Source organism: Spermophilus citellus, assembly GCF_964194105.1.
Source record: "Spermophilus citellus genome assembly, chromosome: 3".
Taxonomy (NCBI): Eukaryota; Metazoa; Chordata; class Mammalia; order Rodentia; family Sciuridae; genus Spermophilus; species Spermophilus citellus.
In genome coordinates, this window is record NC_138184.1 from 104,050,147 (window position 1) to 104,071,018 (window position 20,872).

Sequence of the window (20,872 nt, forward strand, 5' to 3'; positions counted from 1 at the left end):
CATGGGTGGCTCTTCCTGTTTTGGGCGCCATGCTCTATGAGTGTGTGTAGCCATCACTGACCTGCCTGGCTCGACATGCCTCTCCTCCTCCACTGACCAGTCCTAGCAGGGCTGTGCTTAGGGTGTTTCAGTAACCTGGCTTTGGTCCCTAGGGCGAGCGCTTGAGCCTGGGAGCCCAGCTTTGTCTGTCTCTCTGCTGGTGTTGGGCGTAGGAGAGCCTGCTGACAAAGAACTCCCTCTCCTCTGCTGTCCTCACTACCAGGGTATTGCCCAGGGGACTTGGAGCTCCAGTTCTTCATGGGCTATGCCAGTCTTTAGGACATGGTAATAGAATGGAAGCAGCACTGAGTGACAGTGACCACTTGCTTGTCCTTTTGAGGCGAGGTGGCAGGCCCTATGACAGGGATGGCAGTGGCATGATTTTGTTTTCTCCGCCCTGCAGCCTGTGAAGCAGTCTTGTCTGCCTTGTTTCATTGGTGGAGGGGTGGAGTGGCTGGGCTGCAGGGGCTGTGGCAGGGGCAGCCATGTGGACCTTCCCAGCACAGCTGAGCTCCCCCAGGCCAGTGCTTCCTTGAGGTTTTCATGGAAACAATTCCTTCTCTCTTGGAAACACACCCTAGCTTGGAGCAGCACGTGACTTTCTTTGGGTGATCTCCCTGCCTGTGTGGAAGCTCTAGGGTCTGCAAAAACCCACTACCCATGGATGGGCTGTCAGCTTATCTTTAAAGGGACAGCTGTGCAGTGTCTTGGCTTTGCTGGCCAGTCACTCAGTTCTGCTGCTGAAGTGCAGAGCAGCACAGACAGCTTGAGGGCACACTGATGGGCTGTGTCCCAGTGAAGCTCTGTTCCCCAAAGTATGCAATAAAGCTGTGACTTCCTGCCCAGAGCAGGAGAATCATCTAGGTCCATGTCTCAAGGGCCAGTACTTGCTCTGGAGAGCTGTCCCCTCTCTGGTCCTGACTGTGAGGCCTTCTGTTCACTTACCTGTGGTCCTCCTCTTGGGCGCCTCCCCCTTGGCAGGGCTCCTGTGGGGTCGAGGTGGCCTCTGGGCAACACAGCAGAGTTCTGCCAGAGTTGTGAGTGGAGTCGGGGTTTGCTCCTCAGAGGAAGACAGTGTGAGGTATGGGGAGGCAAACGTCGGCACAATCAACAGTTGTAAAACGTAATGACTTAAAAACTGAAGGCGAGAGAGCTGGAAAAGGCAAAAGAAAACAAGAGCAGAAAGCTCCGGGAGCTTTCTGCGTGTAGGACAAGCTGGCAGAACAGATCACACTGATGAGAGGCTCAGGCAGTGGGAGGTGCAGTCCTGCCTGCCTGCTCCATGCTGAGGCCGAGGCTGACCTGGCTCCCGGCCTAGTGACCCTTTTGCCACAGCTAGAAGGCTGTGTAGGGTGCTTGGGGCAGCTCAAGAGGGGAGCTCTTCAGGTCCCTTGGTGGCCGTGCTCCAGGGTGCCCCTGCTCCAGGGTGCCCCTGCCTGGCAGAACTGTGGCTTGTGACGGGCTGCGTGCTGGCCTCTCCTGGCCTGGGCTCTGGCATGAATTCTGTGGTGTCCTGAAGCCTTGTCTTGACCCTGCTTTGCTTGTCTTCTGCCTGCTAGACGGTGGCTTCGACCAGGCCCCCCCTGGACTCTGCCCAGCCCTGTCAGCGGTCTCTGCCCACTGCTTCCTCATCGCTTGCACCAGGGAGTAGTGCAGTCCCGGGACCCTCCCCTGCACGGTCCTCGCCAGTGAGCAGACCCTCCTCAGCAAGCAGCAAGGCATTGTCTCCAGTCACATCGCGCTCTCCAGGGGTGGCAGCATCGGCACCCCCCAAACCGCAGAGTCCTGCTCAGAATGCGGCTGCATCCCAGGACAGCGTCCAGGACAAGCTGGCAGAACAGATCACGCTGGTGAGAGGCTCAGGCAGTGGGAGGTGCAGTCCTGCCTGCCTGCTCCTTTGCCTGCGCTTGCCGCGCTAAGGCCTAGTTACCCTACTGCCACAGCCTGGAGAGCAGTTGGACCAAAAGCATGGCCATCGGGCCCTGCCTGTGCGTAGCTTGAGGCTCACATTTTTGCATTGTTAAGGATGTGGTAATTAAAGCTAAGCCTGTGGTGGTGACAGTGGCCCATGGCTGTGGTCATTGGAAACCAGGGTGAAAGTCAAGGGGAGTGACTTCTGGTGGAGGCAGGCTCATGAAGGGTCCTGCGGTAGGGCGACAGCCCCTGGCTGCGTGGCTGGCAGCTGTGGCTGAGGGTGTGAGTGCTGGGCCTCAGCCTCAGCCTCAGACAGGGGTGGCCAGGTCCTGTGGCCCTGGTCTGTGGCCTGTCCTTGAGCAGCACTGCCGAACACTGAGCTTTCTTTCCACTATGCTGAGGACTGAATCCAGGGCTTGGGGCTTCACACATGCGGAACACACACCCTCCTGTTGGAGTCACACCCAAGCCCTAGCAGTTGATCCTTTTTTAAAAAAAAATCTTTGGTACTGGGAATGGGACCTGGGCCTGGCACAGTGGTGTGCGAGCCTCCACCTCCACCCCAACGCCCGCCCCACCCCGTACTTGCTCTTGTGAACAACTGTGCATCTGTTTAGCCTCATTAGAGAAGTAACAGAAGTGTGCATAGAGCAGACAGAGGGACCTGAGCCTAGCACTGCCCGTTACCTCTGGCTTCAGTGGCCATCAGTGGGCCAGTCTTGCTCCATGGCTCCTCCCTGTTCCTGACTATTGAAGCAAGTTTCAAGGGCCACAGTGTTTCCCTTGTTAATGCTTTGGTGTGAGCATCGAGTCTTTCCTAGATTTCTTTTTTTTTTGTTTTGTTTTTCCTTTTTTTTTTGTTTTTTTTGTTTTGTTTTGTTTTTTTGCAGCTGGGATGGAACGCAGGTCTGGTGCAGCAGACACTCCAGCCCTGGGCCACAGCTCTGCCTAGTGCTCTGGTGCTGTGTAGAGATGGTGGGATGCTGCCCCAGTTTTGCCATTTCTCTGTGCTTGCCTGGAGCCATTTTGACCTGTGTCCAAGGCTCATCTTAGACTCTAGCCTCCTGGAGGTCTCTTTCCCTTCAGTATCTGAGCCATTCACATAGTAGGGTCTTCTCAAATATTTGGGGTCTGAGTTAATGGAAAACACTTAGTAGTTACATGCCCACCCCTTACCTCCCCTGTACTGCATCCCTTACAGGAAAACCACATCCATCAGCGTGTAGCAGATCTGAGGAAGGAAGGCTTGTGGTCCCTGAGACGACTGCCAAAACTGCAGGAGGCCCCACGTCCCAAGTCGCACTGGGACTACCTGCTGGAGGAGGTGCAATGGATGGCCACGGACTTTGCCCAGGAGCGGAGGTGGAAGTTGGCTGCTGCTAGGAAGGTGGGTCCACTGGGGGTGGCTGTAGTCAGTGGGCCACCTTAGGCCAATTCCCTGAAGGCTCCTGCTGGTTCTGCATAGGAGAACATTTTGCTCTTGCAGCAAGGTAACTGAGATGGCCTCCTCTGCCTTGAAGGGCGTATCAGAACAGGCGTGTCCTCTGCTGCAGTTCTGGTGTAGAGCTTGGGTGCCTTTTCTGGTTTTGCCTAGTGGTTGGAATTAGTCTGCCTCCAGCACCCCAAATTCTGCAGGTGTCCAGGGCTGATCAGGGAGCCGAGGCGCTGAGAGCCTGGAGCAGCAGGCCTTGGTTGATGGGTGGCCAGGTGTACCCTGACCTGCCCACCCTACCCCATGCATCGCTGCCTGGCCTTTTAACACCCCTGGTTTGCATGGCCACCTGTCAGTTCTTGGGAGACTCTGGAGGTGTGGCTTCTGGCTGTAGAAAAGTGGAGCAGGTGACTGGTGTCTGGGACACGTGGGCCATCCTCACTGTGTGAGCAGCTGGGGCCTGCTGTCCTGCTGTGTCATGGACCACTCTTTAGGCTGGGCATGGCCCTTTTACCCTCCCCTGCTGAGGTCTGAGCTTGATCCTTGCCCCCTACTCTGTACACATCCCCTCTGGGTTAGGAAGGGCAGGGCTGCTACCAGAGGGGACAGTGGGGCTCTGAGAATAAAAGGCCTCAAATGTGATCCATGGGTGTTTCAGAAAAATCCCAGATGTCCTGTAAATTGTGGAAAATGGTCCTGCACAGGTGGACACTGGCATGGACAGGGTGGGGGACTGGACATGTAGGCGTTGGGGTGGGCATTGGCTGGACAGCATGTGGATGTTGGTGTCTTGGGTGTGCACCCCTCGCTTCCCCTCACTGCCCCTGGGGGTACAGCTGGCAGGGCAGCAGCTGCTGGAGTACAGCTGGACCATGCAGCACAGCAGCCGTGACCCTGCACACTCTTGCAAGGAGGTGCTTGCAGTCCGTCAGTAGCGGCCATGCCTATGGTCCCAGGACCGAGGGGTTGAGGCAAGGTGGCAAGCCACAGGCCAGCCTCAGTGACTTATGATACCCTGTCTCAAAATATAAAGTAAAAAGGGCTGGGGACGTGGCTCAGTGGTTAAGTGCCCCTGGGTTCAGTCCCCTGTACCAAAATCACAGAGAAAGAAAAGTGTGATTCTGGTTTGTGTGTGGTGAAGGGAAGGCATCCGTCTTGTGCAGCGGGAAAGGGGCTGCAACGCAGTGTATCCTGCGCAGAAGGACATCATTGTATTGTGTAGAACAGCACTTTCTAGGGAAGCCAGGCAGAAAGTCTGTGGTGGGCTTTGCTTGTACCAGTGTCTCCTGCTGAACTCTGAATGTATAGATGCATCTTGGCAGAAGAGTTTCTTTGAAATGTAGATATTCCTTTGTTCTAGCATGACCTGGGGCAGAAGTTAAACTCTGAACCTTTGTTTGCCAGCTCGTCAGGACCGTGGCTCGCCACCACGAGGAACAGAAGCTTCGGGAGCAGCGAGGGAAGAAAGAGGAGCAGGACAGGCTGAGGCGCATTGCTGCCTCCGCTGCCCGGGAGATCGAGCACTTCTGGTCAAACATCGGACAGGCAAGTTGTGCCCAGGGGAGGTGCGTCCTCTCTCCTAGGATGTAGACATTGGGCAGGGTAGAGCTAGACACAAACCAAGTGGAAAAGTATCAAACTGGATGTTTTACCAAGTGGTGTGAAGTGAGGCTGGACAATTGCTTTTATTTATTTATGTGTATAAGTTTTAATGTATTATATACAGAACTTCTGTAACTTAGGTCCTTAATAACTGGCTGTTGACTTCTTTGTATTTAGGTTGTAGAAATAAAACTACAAGTAGAATTAGAAGAAAGGAGGAAAAAGGCCTTGAACTTGCAGCAGGTTTCTAGGAAAGGTATGTTGCTCTTGGGAAGCCTTCCCGGGCGGGGCATGGCTCAGTGGAGCAGGCTTGCTCAGCATGGTGAGCCTCAGTTCACCGGCACCCAGGGGGACACCTGGAATGTTGCTTCTGCTGTGCTTTACTCTCCTCCACTGCTCACCCAGCAGCTTTGGGGTGTGGTGGCCTCTTGCAGAGCTGCCCGGGAGGGCTGGTCAGCGACCCCTTCTGCATGTCTAGTCTTCCTGGTTGCTACATTAGTCTTTGTGTAGCTGATCTAGCTTTTTTTTTTTTTTTTTTCCATTTTAAAATTTGTTTTAATTAGTTACACATAGCAGTGGAATGCATTTATGAGTTTCGATATACCATATGTAGATGGGAAATAATTTCTCATTTTTCTGTTTGTACGTGTTATAGAATCACATGGTCATGCAGCCATGCATACACATAAAGTCATGTCTGTTCCATTCTGTCCTTCCAATCCTTTCCCTCCCCTCCCCTCACTCCCCTCTACCTAATCTAAGGTAACTCCATTCTTCCCTAGTGCCCCCCACACCTCATTGTGAATTAGTATCTGCATATTAGAGAAAACATTTACCCTTTGGTTTTTGGGGATTGGCTTATTTTGCTTGGCATGATATTCTTCAGCTCCATCCATTTAGCTAGTCTAGATTTTTATCTCAGTTCTTTTGAGGTGTGTTCATGTGAGCTGGCACCCCAAGTTGGTCAGCTCTGCACACTCAGAATTGAGGTCTCGCACCCATTGCTGTGGACAGGGAGATGGATCATCAAGTGTCTGCCAGGCTGTGCCTCTGCGTCATCCTTCCTGCAGACACGCCTGCAGTAGCCGCCCCAGGCATTGGGCACCTCTCATTGGGCACGTGCCAGAACCTGGTTCAGGCTGCATTCACTGTATCTTCTGGCACTTGGGCAGACCCTGGGTGGACATATGCTTCTCGTTACTGGAAGTGGAGTCCCAGAGGTGACCCCTTGTGAAAGGTCACAGACCTGTGACGGTCTGTCTGGGGTCATAGGAGGGAGGAGTGTAGCTCACACAAATGCAGGCCGAGCGAGGAGCTGGTCTCTCCACAGCTTTGGCCAAAGCTAACCACATCTCTCATCTCCTCAGGGAAGGAGTCAAGAGCTAGGGGATGTGGCACGTTTCCTGAGCACTTCCTGGTAGGTTCTGGTCTGTCACTCTACTGTGTAAGAAGGGACGAAAACAGTGAAGAGAACATGGTGTTCTAGTGTGGGGGGCCATTTGTTTCCATTGGGAGGAATTTGTTTGTCATGAATACTATTCCCTTGATTGTAAAAGTCAGCCTGCTTTAAAAACAAACTGGCACTCAGAGCCCTGGTCTCCTGTGAGGAGTCCACTCGGCCACTTGGAAAGGTGCAACTGGTGGGACCTACACCCCACTCCACCTCCGCCCAGGGTCTCCTGCCATCCTCGTGGGCACATGCAGAATAAGCATTTCTTCCTGACTTTCCCTTCTGCAATTCCAGATACCATGTTTGTGATTTTATTCTCTTTCAGGACTCGGGAATATCTGGAAGGAAAAGGAAAGCCAGCACCTCTTTGACTGATGATGAAGGTCTGTCCCTGGCCCTTGGTGCTGCCCGTTGGTGGGCAGGGCTTGCAGTCCATGCTGCCTGGCCCTGTTGAGCTGGTTGGGAAGTCCGACTCCCTGCGTTCACCTGGGTGCCTCCTGTTTGCTGGAGGGTCGTGGAGCCCGCGGTGGTGTCTGAGTGTGGGATGTGGCGACCCTCATGCATTTAGAGGGTCTTGGGGCCACTTGCTCAGATGGCACATCTGAGTGCCTGTCTTTGAGGGTGGCCCTGGTACACCGGGGTGGATGTGTCAGGTTGCGGTCAGGTGTGCCTGCTGCCTTCAGTCCAAGATGACAGTTGCCTGCTGCGGGCTCCTTTGAGGCACACTTGTGGTGTTCAGGCATTAGCACCCACTGAAGAGTGAAATAGGTGTAGCCACCAGGTGTGAGTGAGCTGGGCATTCTGGGACATCGGCTTCTAACCTGTGTGCAGATCCTGTGGATAGGGCAGGAGTGGGCAGTCTGAGCAGTGCACCTGTGGTGACAGTGCAGTCTTGTTGGCTTGGTGGCCCAGCTTTGTGAGGTTCTGGAAGTCTGAGGCTCTGGTGTGCATCAGTTGGCAGAAGGGCTCGGCCACGTCTTTGGTCCAGTTAGGATCATGTTCTGCTGCAAAGGCAGGAGCAGGCGACCGTGGCTTAGATGACCAAGGTGCCTGGGTACACACCCCGTGTGGTGCTTTCAGGCCTTGCTCCCCCACTGTGTGCCTCTCCAACCCACTCCCTTTCCTAGGGCCAAGCCTCCCTCCAGCAGCTCCACTGGTGGACGGTGGGGAAGTGAGGAAGTGAGGACTGGGGTGGGAGAGGCTTTGAATTGCTTGTGCATTGTGCTTGTAGGATGGAGGCAGGACATGCATGGGTGTCCACTGGATGGAGCCTGCTGAGGACTGCTGTTGAGAGAGAGGGTGCAGCACCCTAGCCGGGCCCCAGGGGAGTGGGGTCCATGGTGGAGGGCTTTGCTGCTAGGACATCACCAGCTCTGATTTGCCAGGACGAGAGAGGGTGTGGGCTGTAGTCTGAAGATAGATGGGTGGAGCCCATCTGAGCTGGTAGCATCAGGACACAGGAGAGCTGGGAGGGTGTGGGCTGGGCATGGCCTACTCCTCCTGGGGATGGGTCGAGAGCTCAGGGCCAAGCTGTGTGCCCGTGGATCTCTCTGCAGTGGGGCTGGGCAGTCAGTGGGAAGTTGGTGGCACTCCCTGTGGCCTGTCCTGTGAGGAAGCAGGATTTCACTGCCTCTTGAAGGTGGGGGAGAGCATGCTCCCTGCTTACCTCTGCAGCAGGCAGCAGGCCAGGGCTGGCCAGCGGGCTCCAGTGCCCACTCGCAGTTTCTTTAGTAGTAAGGCTGGCAGTTCAGTGGGGAATGTTCAGGTACTCCCTGAGATCCTGGCCTGTCCCTGACCTTTGGTGATGCCCATTTCAGTGGAAGATGAAGAGGAGACCATTGAAGAGGAGGAAGCGCATGAAGGGCTTGTGGACCACCACACAGAGCTGTCCAACTTGGCCAGGGAAGGTAGGCTCTCGGCACTGACTTAACGTTGCGTTTATTAGACATCAGATAGGCACGTGATTTAAAAAAAAACAAAAACTTTATTTTTTATTGAGGCACAGTGATTTATTCAGGAAAAAAGTACACATTCAAGGGAGGTTAGGTTGCAGGCTGTCTTGAGAGGAAGAAGCCAATATTTTTTGTGGTGTCGGGAATTGAACCCAGGGCTTTGCACCTGGAAAGCAAGGGCTCCTTGACTGAGCTGTTCCCAGCTGGCCTCAAGTGCATTCAGAAATGACACATCAGACACAGGGTAGCAGTATGCAGGTCACATTGCCATAGGCCACCCAGTTCACAAGGACAGTGCTGGTGCCTGCTGGAAGCCACACGTGGTGCTGCTCGCCTCTACTCCTGTCCCACCTGCTGCTGCCTCTGCCCTTCTGGTGGATCGTCCTCTGCTTTCCCTCCCCGTCTGCCGCTGTGGCTTCACACACACTGGGCTCGTGCCCCACGATGTTCTGCATGTCAGCGGGATCACATTCTGTGGGCAGGAGGGCTGCTGGGGTGTTCTCTTCCTTTGTGTGGCACGGAGCACTCTGTGCCCGGGGAGGGACTGCAGGGCTCTTTGGGCTTGCTCCGCCTGCCACTCTGCATCTTCTGTGGAACGTGGCTGTTCCGCATGCCACAGTTGGACTGCGCAGACTGCCATGAGGTTTTCCTAGGGTGTAGGAGCACGGTTCTTTGGTAGCTGGTGAGGAGCATCTTCTCATGGGGCTTCTCATGGGCTGCAGGTCAGGTTTTCCTGACCTGGGTCACGTTTTAGTGTGGGGTTTCTTTGCCTTGTCCTGTGCGTGTTCTTTATGTATTCCGGGCACTACTTCTAATTTTCTTTATTTACTTAGTACTTGGGATTGAACCCAGGGTGCTCTGCCACTGAGCTACATGCACCCCTGCCCAGCACTTTTTATTTTGAGTGTTGCTTGGGTGCCAAGCTTGCCTGGAACCTGCTGCGGTTCTTCTGCCTCAGTCTCCCAGGTCCTAGGAAGCAGGCATACACTTGTTCCCATGTCCAGCAGCTTGGCTGAACTTTCTCCCTGGTCTCTGCAGAGCAGAACGGGTAGAGTCATGCCTGTTTGTGCAGATCTGTTTGTTGCTGCCCAGCTGGGATGGTGTCAGGCTGTCTGTTCTCCCCTGGCGTCTCCCTGGTGGTTTTGCAGCTGGAGTGGGGGGCCTGTCTTGGTGTGAGCTCCGCTCTTAGCTGCTGCTGTGGGAGGGTGTGAGGATGGCTTTCCTAGGCTGCTCTTGGGCCCACACGTGGGACTGAGGCAGGGCCTTTACCAGCTGTGTGCTCTTCTGTCTCGCATGGGCCTCGTGCTTCCTGCACGCTTGTCCTTGCAGGCCTCGGTTGGTGGCGTCTTGCCTGAGGTCAGTCATGGGGGGCTGCTTTCACGTGTGGCCACACTCTGAAGCCCCTCGTGTCTGCTGCTCAACTTCCTGCTCGGGCTCTGTTCAGCACCTGTGCCACTGTGCGCAGAGTACACAGGCTGGCCGTGGGCTGGAGGTCAGGTTGTCCTGACCTGGGACGGGACACAGGTGGCTGTGGGACAGTGTAGGGCTCTGTCCCTCTTCCTGGTTAGCTGAGGGCTGCACTGTCTGGGCCTTTGATGGCTTGGTCCAGGTGAGCCCCCTGCTGTTCGTCCTGATGGCCCTTCCCATTTCCTTGAGCACTCAGCCCAGGTTTGTCTGTGTCCTTGTCTTTTTTACCTTGAGTCTGTATCTTGTCTTCTGTTTTGCCATTTTCTGCTCTTACTATTTCTTCTTTTGCTTTCTTTTTTAATTACTGGATCGTGACCCTAGGGTGTCCTCCAGCCCTCCTCTGCCTTATTTTTCTAGTCTCCTGGCAGGCCTGGGACTTGTGATCCCCTGCCTCTGCCTCCGCCTCCGGAGCAGCTGGGATCACAGGTGTGCCACATGCCCGACTCCTCTGTATTTTGTTTTTGCTCTTGTGTTCTTATTTCTGGAAGTGGATCATTAACTCGTCCATTTTCATCACCTCCTTAACGTAAACATTAAAAGACCTAATTTCTGGTCTTATTCAGTATGAGTGTTTTCGGATCTCCCGTGTGTATGTGTATATTGTCCTGTGGCTCACACACGCGCCTCTCTTAATTTCTGGACCCACCCTGGGGGTGGCCACGTGGTTCTTCATCTGAACTGACTGCACTGGCAGGATGGCACGTCCCTATCATCTGCACTCGGTGTTGGTGGATTTTCCAGGGACCAGTGCCGCATGCCCCCATTCCCCTCACCAGGACACAGGCAGAACTGTGGTGCAGCGCTGCAGGTGGCACTGTGTGTGGCCTGCTAATGGTGGGGTCTGCTCTTCAGTGTCCTTAGTGGTCATATTTGTCCCCTTGATCTGCAGATTGAGTCACTTCTTGTCATGATACTGGGCACATGTTTCTCCTCCTCTTTTCTATTTCATAACTGTTTTAAGCTCTACTTAGCCAATGGCCGACCCGGCCACTGAATTTTAATTTTCTGCTAGCACAGTTGTTTGCAGACACTGTTTTTCCTTGGTGGCTCTGGGGTGGACCCAGGGCCTGTGCATGTGGCCAGCGCCTGCCACTGAGTGGCACCCCGACCCCCACCTTTGTTCACATCTTCCTTGTCTCTTATTTCTTTAAACATGACTTCACAGCCTATACCTGGTGATTCTGTGTGTGGATTTTTTTTTGACAGAGTATTAATATTTTTAATATAAGCATTTACAAATCAAAAAGGAAAAGTCAAGTAGCAATAGAATATATTTCTTAAATTTCTTATTCTAATTTGTTATATAAATGATAGCAGAATGCATTACAATTCATATTATACATATAGAACACAATTTTCCATATATCTGGTTGTATACAAAGTATATTCACGCCATTCGTGTCTTCATACATGTACTCAGGGTAATGATGTCCATCTCATTCCACCATCTTTTTTGCCCCCTTTCCCCCTTCCTTCCCCTCCCACCCCTCTGCCCTATCTAGAGTCCGTCTAATCCTCCCTTGCCCCCCTCCAAACCCCACTATGAATCAGCCTCCTTATATCAGAGAAAACATTCAGCATTTGTTTTTTTGGGATTGGCTAACTTCACTTAGCATTATATTCTCCAACTCCATCCATGTACTTGCAAATGCCATTGCTGAGTAATGTTCCATTGTGTATCTATACCACATTTTCTTTATCCATTAATCTACTGAAGGGCATCTAGGTTGTCCACAGTTTAGCTATTGTGAATTGTGCTGCAATAAACATTGATATGGCTGTGTCTTTGTAGTATGCTGTTTTTAGTCCTTTGGGTATTGACCAAGGAGTGGGTCAAATGTTGGTTCCATTCCCAATTTTCCAAGGAATCTCCATACTGCTTTCCATATTGGCTACACCATTTTGCAGTCCCACCAGCAGTATATGAGTGTGCCTTTTTCCCCACATCCTTGCCAACACTTATTGTTGTTTGTATTCATAATAGCTGCCATTCTGACTGGAGTGAGATGAAATCTTAGAGTAGTTTTGATTAGCATTTCTCTGATTGTTAAAGATGTTGAAGATTTTTTCATATATTTGTTGATTGATTGTATATCATCTTCTGAGAGGTGTCTCTTCATTTCTTTGGCCCATTTATTGATTTTTTTTTTTTTTTTGCCATTTAGCTTTTTGAGTTCTTTATATATCTAGAGATTGGTACTCTCTCTGATGTGCAAGTGGTAAAAACTTGCTCCCAAGCTGTAGGCTCTCTATTCACCTCACCAATTTTTTTCTTTTCCTGAGAAGAAGCTTTTTAGTTTGAATCTACACCATTTATTAATTCTTGATTTTAATTCTCATGCTATAAGAGTCTTATTAAGGAAGTAGGGGCCTAATCTGATATGATGGAGATGTGGGCCTACTTTTTCTTCTATTAGACACAGAGTCTCTAGTTTAATTCCTAGGTATTCTGGGTCTCTTTATTTTTTTCAAATGATTGTCATGACTGCTTTTTTTATTTCTATAAGGAATGCCATTGGGATTTTGATCGGAATTGCATTAAATCTGTATAATGCTTTTGATAGTATGGTCATTTTGACAATATTAATTCTGCCTATCCAAGAACACGGGAGATCTTCCCATCTTCTAAGGTCTTCTTTAATTTCTTTAGTGTTTTGTAGTTTTTGTTGTAAAGGTCTTTCACCACCTTTGTTAGGTTGATTCCCAAGTATTTTATTTTTTTCAAGGCTATTGTAAATGGGGTAGTTTTTTCTTATTTCCCTTTCAGAGGATTTGTCACTGATATACAGAAATGTCTTTGATTTATGGTGTTAATTTTATATCCTGCTACTTTGCTGAATTCATTTACTAGTTCTATACTGGTGGAATTTTTTGGGTCTTCTAGGTATAAAATCACATTGTCAGCAAATAGTGCTAATTTGAGTTCTTCTTTTCCTATCTGTTTTCCTTTAATTTCTTTCGTCTGTCTAATTGCTCTGGCCACTGTTTCAAGAACTATGTTAAATAGAAGTGGTGAAAGAGGGCATCCCTGTCTTGTTCCAGTTTTTAGAGGGAATGTTTTCAATTTTTTCCATTTAGAATGAGGTTGGCCTGGGGCTTAGCATAGATAGCTTTTACAATGTTGAGGTATGTTCCTGATATCACTAGTTTTTCTAGTCTTTTGAATATGAAGGGGTGCTGTATTTTGTTGATTGCTTTTTCTATGTCTCTTGAGATGACCATATGGTTCTTATTTTTTTTTTTTTTTTAAAGAGTGAGTGATAGAGGGGGAGAGAGAGAGAGAGAGAGAGAGAGAGAATTTCTCAATATTTATTTTTTAGTTATCGGCGGACACAACATCGTTGTTTGTATGTGGTGCTGAGGATCGAACCCGGGCCGCACGCATGCCAGAGGAGCGCGCTACCGCTTGAGCCACATCCCCAGCCCCGGTTCTTATTTTTAATATTGATGTGATGAATTACATTTATTGATTTGCATATGTTGAACCAACCTGTTCATCCATGGGATGAACCCCACTTGATCGTGGTGCACTATCTTTTTGATATATATTTTTTTTTTTTTTTAGAGAGAGAGAGAGAGAGAGAGAATTTTTTAATATTTATTTTTTAGTTATTGGCGGACACAACATTTTTGTATGTGGTGCTGAGGATCGAACCCGGGCCGCATGCATGCCAGGCGAGCGCACTACCGCTTGAGCCACATCCCCAGCCCTTGATATGTTTTTGTATTTGATTTGCCAGAATTTTATTGAGAACTTTTGCATCTATGTTCATTGGAGATATTGGTGTGAGGTTTTCTTTCTTTGAAGTGTCTTTGCCTGCTTTGGAATCAGGGTGATACTGGCTTCATAGAATGAGTTTGGAAGTGCTCTCTCTTTTTCTATTTCCTGAAATACATTGAAGAGTATTGGTGTTAGTTCTTCTTTAAAGGTCTTGTAGAACTTGGCTGTGTATTCATCTGCTCCCAGGCTTTTCTTGGTTGGAAGGCTTCTGATGGCACCTTTTATTTCATCGCTTGAAATTGATCTGTTTAAATTGTGTATATCATCCTGATTCAATTGGGCAAATCATATGTCTCTAGAAATTTGTCAATGTCTTTGATATTTTCTATTTTATTGCAGTCCAAGTTTTCAAAATAATTTCTAATTATCTTCTGTATTTCTATGGTGTCTTGTGTGATATTTCCTTTTTCATCACTTATGTTAGTAATTTGAGTTTTCTCTCCTGCTCTTCATCAGCATGGCTAAGAGTTTGTTAATTTATTTTCAAAGAACCAACTTTTTGTTTTGTCAACTTTTTCAGTTGTTTCTTTTGTTTCAATTTCATGGAGTTCAGTGCTGATTTTAATTATTTCCTATCTTCTACTGCTTTTGGAGTTTATTTGTTCTTCTTTTTCTAGGGCTTTAAGATGTAATGTTAAGTCATTTATTTTTCTTCTTTTGAGGAATGAGCTCCATGCAATGAACTTTCCTCTTAGTACTGCCTTCCCAATGTTCCAGAGATTTTGATAGGATGTATTTATGTTCTTTTTACCTCTACGAATATTTTAATCTCTTCCTTGATGTCTTCTGCAACCTATTGTTCATTCATTAGTATATTATTTAGTGTCCAGGTGTTGGAGTAGCTTTTATTTTTTATTTTAGCATTGATTTGTAATTTCATTCCATTATGATCTGATAGAATGCAGGGTAGTATCTCTATCTTTTTTGTATTTGCTAAGAGTTGCTTTTGGTCTATTTTAGAGAAGGATCCATGTGCTGCTGAGAAGTAAGTGTATTCACTCATTGAAGGATGAAATATTCTATATATGTCAGTTAAGTCTAATTTCTTGATTGTATTATTGAGATCTATAGTTTCTTTGTTTAGCTTTTGTTTGGAAGATCTATCCAGTGGTGAAAGAGGTGTGTTAAAGTCACCCAGAATTATTGTGTTCTGGTCTATTTGACTCTTGAACTTGAGAAGAATTTTATAAACATAGATGCTCCATAGTTTGGGGCATGTATATTTATAATTGTTATGTCTTGTTGGTGTATTGTTCCCTTGAGCAATATGTAGTGATTGACTTTAGTTTAAAGTCTACTTTATTTATACGAAGATGGAAACCCCTGCTTGCTTCCGCAGTTCATGTGAGAGGTATATTTTTTTCCAACCTTTCACCTTCAGTCTGTGGGTGTCTTTTCCTATGAGATGAGTCTCTTGGAGGTAGCATAAGGTTGGGTCTTTTTTAAAAAAATCCAATCTGCCAGTCTCTGTCTTTTGATTGGTGAGTTTAGGCCATTGGGTTATTATTTGTATGTGGTGCTGAGGATCGAACCCGGGCCGCACGCATGCCAGGCGAGCGCGCTACCACTTGAGCCACATCCCCATTATTGAGACATGCTTTGTATTCCCAGCCATTTTTGTTTATTTTTGGTATTTAACTTGACTTGGTTTCTCCTTTTGTTAGTTTTTCCTTTAGTGTAATACCTTCCTTTGCTAATTTTCATTGTTGTTTTTCAATTCCTTTTCATGGAATATTTTGCCAAGGATGTTCTGTAGTGCCGGCTTTGAGTTTTAAGTTCTTTTAACTTTTGTTTATCATGGAACGTTTTTGTTTTATCATCAAATCTAAAGCTTAATTTTGCTGGATATGATTCTTGTTGTGGGGCTGTAGCTCAGTGGCAGAGCGCTTGCCTAGTATGTGTAAGGCCCTGTGTTTGATGCTCAGCACCACATAAAAATAAACAGATAAAATAAAGGCATGCTGTCCATCTACAACTACCAAAAAAAATTATTAAAAAAAAATGATTCTTGGTTGACATCCATTTTCTTTCAGAGCTTGATATATATTGTTCCAGGATCTTCTAGTTTTCAGGGTCTGGGTTGAAAAATCTGCACATAATCTAATTGGTTCCCCCCTATATATAATCTGATTCCTTTCTCTCGTGGCTTTTAAAATTCTCTCCTTATTCTGTATGTTAGTCATTTTCATTATAATGTGCCTTGGTGTGGATCTGTGGTGATTTTGTGCATTTGGCGTCCTGTAAGTCTCTTGAATTTGGCTTTCCAATTCATTCTTCATGTCTGGACAATTTCTGATATTATTTCATTGAATGGATTGCTCATTCCTTTGGTTTGGAACTCTATTCCTTCCTCTCCTAATAACTCTTAAATTTGGTCTTTTTATGCCGTTGCATATTTCTTGAATGTTCTGCTCATGGTTTCTTACCATTTTTACTGTGTTTTCTACATTCTTTCAAGATTATATATTTTGTCTTCATTTTCTGAGGTCCTGTCTCCCAAGTGGTCTAATCTGTTGGTAATGCTTTCAGTGGAACTTTTAATTTGGTTTATTGTTTCTTTCATTTCAAGGATTTCTGTGTTTTGTTTTTGTTTTTTTAAAGAACCTGTATCTCCCTATTGAAGGTAATCTTTTGCTTCCTGTATTTGTTTATGTAGCTCTTTGTCAAAATGGTCTTTTGCTGCCTAGATTTGCTCTCTTATGTCATCCTTTAATTCACAGAGCATTTTAATCATGTACATCCTGAACTCCTTCTCTGTCCTTACTTCTGCTGTGCTGGCCATGGATTCTAATAATGAGCTATCTTGATAAGTTTGGGGCACTTTCTTCCCTTGTTTTTTTCATATTGCTTGTGTGTCTTCCTTCTAGCACTACGGATCTGAGATGTTATCTTTTTACCCTATAGGCTTACAGTGCCCCTGTAGGGATCCAATACCTCTCCTCTGAGGTGAAGGACAAAGTTATCAGATCCCAATACAAACAGTGTACACCCTAAAAACAAATGTTTGCTATTAAGATGTTTACAGTTTGGTCATAATGTACAGAAATGGTGAATTCAATTGTTATCTACAATATACTGTTGGTAAAAGGGTTTACAGTTTCGGATGGTGGACAAAGAACTGGGGGCGAGGAGTAGGATGATATGCTGAGGAGGAAGGAGGTGAGGAGATAGAGTTAGGAAGTGTGAAAGAGAAACCCAAAGAGGAAGATTAGCAGCAGGAGAAGGGAGAGGAAGTAATTTTGGGTATACAAGTAAGTGGGAAGGCAGTAGAGTACATAAAACAAACACATACATATTAAGAAAAATAAAAAATGTTAAGATAGTAGAAATTGATGGGGTAAAAGAAAAAAAAAAGACTATACAACACAGCTGTAATAAACTATTCAGACGTCCCAGTCCTCAAAATCCTAATTCATGCAAGGTACTTGGTTTCATGTATGTTGGGGAGGTGAGGGTGGGAGAATAGAGAGGGAGAGGGAAAAAAAAATCTTGAAGGAAGACGCAGGGATTGTTTTGGTTGGAGATCTGGATCTTTCCTGCTTCCCTTCTCATCCAGTAGGTGGGGTCTTCTGCCCTCAAGGTGGTGAAGGTAACCAGGGTGTCACAGTGCAGGGGTAGAGGCAGCCTGCTGGGGGGAGGGGGAGTTAGAAACTGGGTACCTGGCCAGCTGGAGTTCCAAGCTGGGAGTTGCCCCCACTGACAATGGTGATGAAGGTGGCCCAAGATGGAGGTTCCTGCTTTCAGCCATGGGGTGTCGGGTTGGGTGAGGGGAGCTGGGTGATGGCGTTGGACATTGAGTTCAGAGACGAGCTCTCTGGCGTGCACTGTGTGGCTGCAGGCTGACTTCATAGCCTGTGTGAGGTTCTCAGGTGCAGGCACGCCACTGTACGCAGTACCTCCACTGCTGCAGAGTCCCAAGATGGTAGATGGGGGTCCACATCGGAGTGGCAGCTGGAGGTCCTGCACGTGGGAAGCTGCCAGGTGTCGTGTGTGGGAGTGGCGTCTATGATTTCTGCTTGGATGGGTGGCCGAAAGTTCTATGCAGGTGTTGATGGTGCCCACTCGGGTACCCAGTAGACCTGCATGGATGAGTAGTTGGGAGACCTAATAGGGTGCTGTGGCCTGGAGCCCTAGACGGGCACAATGGCCTTGATTCCTATGTGAGAGCAGGAATATTGCTTACAGAGAAGTAGTATTCTCACTACTTGAGTCCCAGGTCATGGAGCCACACAGAATGATGTCTCCCTCTGGCCTGCCATCTTGGATCTTCATCCGGGTGTGGATTTTTTGAGGACATAATTCTGCTGTCATTCGAGTCCTGGTTTCTTCTAGTGGCAAGTCATTTCCTAGTGTGCTTTGTGATTTTGGAACCTATAGTGGAGGCTCCTCCAGAGAGGGGTTCTGTTAACATCTCATCTGTGTTCTTCTTGCTTCTCACACTGAATGTAGTAGGTCTTCCCTCTGCCATGCTCTTTCTCTGCCAAGCTCTTCCCTCTGCCATGCTCTTCCCTCTGTCATGCTCTCCCCTCTGCCATGCTCTTCCCTCTGCCATGCTCTCCCCTCTGCCATACTCTCCCCCTCTGTCATGCTCTTCCCTCTGCCATGCTCTTCCCTCTGCCATGCTCTTCCCTCTGCCATGCTCTCCCCTCTGCCGTTCTGTCCCCTCTGCCGTGCTCTTCCCTGTGCCGTGCTCTTTCTCTGCCGTGCTCTCTCCCCTCTTGCCATGCTCTCCCCCTCTGCCATGCTCTTCCCTCTACCATGCTCTTTCTCTGCCATGCTTTTCCCTTCTGCCATGCTCTCCCCCTCTGCCATGCTCTCCCCCTCTGCCATGCTCTCCCCTCTGCCATGCTCTGTCTTTTGTTTTCCTTTGGCACCAGGGATTGAAGGGTGTTACACCCTTCAATCTGGAGCTGTAGCCCCAGTCCTTTTATTTTGTTTTGAGACAGGGTCTTGCTAAGTTGCCCCGGCTGGCCCTGAACTTGCTATCCTCCTGTGTCAGCCTCCTGAGTTGCTGGGATCACAGGCATGATGGCAGCTCTACCTTTAAATTGGCATATTTAGTACATCTGTATTAATTAAATAACTAAATTGAGCTTAGATCCACATGATTTTAAATCACTCTGTCCCCTGCTCTGTCTTTCATTCGTTCCTTTATGCTGACCCAGGGTTTGGAAGATGACTCTACTATGTTTCTCAGGTGGCCTTTTGGCCATGTTTCTTGCTGTGGGCCTGGCTGATGGCACCCGCATCCTTGACGTGTGGCTTCCATGTCTGGAAGCCTGCAGTGGCCTGCCGCTCATCTCTGTGGCTCGGGAGTTGGCACAGCCTTGCGGTACCTGTGGCTCAGGCCTCTAATGAAGATATCCTGTTGGCATGTGGACATGGGCAGGTTGGAGGCATCCTTTCCAGGCTGGCAGCTCTTGCTGGACATTAAGAGCTGTCTGTCCTTCCTGAGCAGGTGCTTATGTGGGCAGGACATGTCTGGCCAACCCTGGCCCCTATCTGTGAGGGCTACGCAGAACTGTGGACCAGTGTGTTTGCTCAGGTTGGTGTCTCCGTGGTCCTCAGGAGCCTGTGAGTTTTCTCCATGGCCATGTGCACAGTTATGAAAGTTTAATTCTGGGTTTTCTCTATCTGAATGGAGTCTTCTTTTTCTGATCTGTTTTATTGATGTGTTGTAACTGTATTAAATGGTGCCTGGTGTTGGAGCTTCTAGTTTATGTACCCAGAGGCCATTGCTGAGAACCCTGAGGGATCCTACAGGGGTCTTGCAGTTTCTCCTGCTACATGGCCACCATGTGAGGAGTAGATGAATTTCCCAGCCGTGTGCTATGAAAGCACTCAGACACACAGATGTGGAAGACGTGCCTCTCGACGACCACAGTCCATCATTTGGAGTCTGCAGCTCCTATGTGACCTTGCTTGGCTTTGTCCCAGATCTGCCTGTCATTCCAGTGCCATGGGTAATTTAAATCATAAATGGAGGGACTCAAGGAGACTCCTGCCTTACCATCTCAGCTGGGTGCCACAGTCTGGCTGTGCACAAATCACAAGCCACTCAAGCAGGAACAAACTTTATTTCCAAACTAAACCAGCACACTCCCTGGGAACTCTCCCGAACGCCACCCAGGAACACGCCACACTCCAACCAGAACTCCCTCCTCTGGCACTTCCCCAACCAACGGGAACTCTCCAGAAATCCCCTTGAGAACTCCAAAGTAGCAGGCCAAGGCAGACCACAGGGTCTAATATACAATTGAATACACAGCTTAACATAATCATCATCATCTCAATGGCTCACTGGCATCACCTCTCAACCACTCCGGTCTGGCAAAAATGCCACCCGTCATTCCGACTCAGCTGTGGTTCTCAGCAGCTGGGCAAGGCTGCAGTGGGTCCCGCGCACTTGGTGTGGCCTGTTGTGCTGACTTCACAGCTGGTCAGTATGCAGTATGCACGCAGAGGTCGCCTGCCCTGAGCATCTTGGTCTCCTAAGTTAGATAGCGGCGTGTGGCGCTTTGAACACAAACCTGGGTCCAGGCTTCTAGTCCTTCCATGGGAAACATGAGATGATCTCAAGGGCCTCAAGTGTTAAAGCTCTTCAACTTCCTGTGTTGGTGTCTAGAAGAGACCACTCTCTCCCACTCCGAAGTGCTCAGGGTCTGTTGACGTATTTCCGCAGTGATGTGGTTTTGAGATGGTTGCAGATTTGGACTGCTGGCTGTGTGCTGCTGGTTTCTAGGAGTGCCCCTGAGCCTGCCCTGTTGTGTATTTTTTGTGTAAAACATCTTCAAGTCCTTTGCCAGGCAATTGTACTTTTATTGTGGTGATTTCTTTCAAGCCATTAGGGTGAGTGCATAGAAGCTTTGACCTTTTGTCATGCTTTTTGAACTTTTTCCTGTTATATTTTTATTTGACTCTTGGTGTTTTAATTTATCATAATCATCTGCTGTTTTCCACCAATGGCATTATTTTTTCCTTGTGCTGAGTACTGAACCTAGGGCCTCACACATGCTAGGCAAGTGCTCTTGGCTGAGCTACACCCTAACCCTTTTTTAAATTTTGAGGCAGGATTGTGTTAAGTTTTTTGGGCTGGTCTCGAGTGTACAATCCTCTTGTCTCAGCCTCCTGTCTAGCTGGGATTATTGGAGTGCGCCACCATGCCCAGCTACTTTTTAAAAAAAATATATTTTTTAGTTGTTGTTTGAAATAATACCTTTATTTATTTTTATGTG

General features: G+C 48.3%; 1 protein-coding gene across 13 annotated transcripts in view; it reads left to right on the forward strand.

The window, feature by feature from the left end:
• Nucleotides 1-20,872, forward strand: part of EP400 (E1A binding protein p400) — a 99,640-nt gene that overhangs the window by 28,813 nt on the left and 49,955 nt on the right. For 12 of the 13 annotated variants that reach the window (XM_081285536.1, XM_081285527.1, XM_081285535.1 and 9 more), the window contains 7 exons: nt 1,599-1,889; nt 3,155-3,340; nt 4,790-4,930; nt 5,165-5,243; nt 6,355-6,404; nt 6,763-6,820; nt 8,255-8,344. In XM_081285536.1, the coding sequence (XP_081141662.1) occupies nt 1,599-1,889; nt 3,155-3,340; nt 4,790-4,930; nt 5,165-5,243; nt 6,355-6,404; nt 6,763-6,820; nt 8,255-8,344 (895 nt within the window). The remainder of the gene's footprint in view (nt 1-1,598; nt 1,890-3,154; nt 3,341-4,789; nt 4,931-5,164; nt 5,244-6,354; nt 6,405-6,762; nt 6,821-8,254; nt 8,345-20,872) is intronic. The other variant, XM_081285529.1, reaches the window with a different exon arrangement.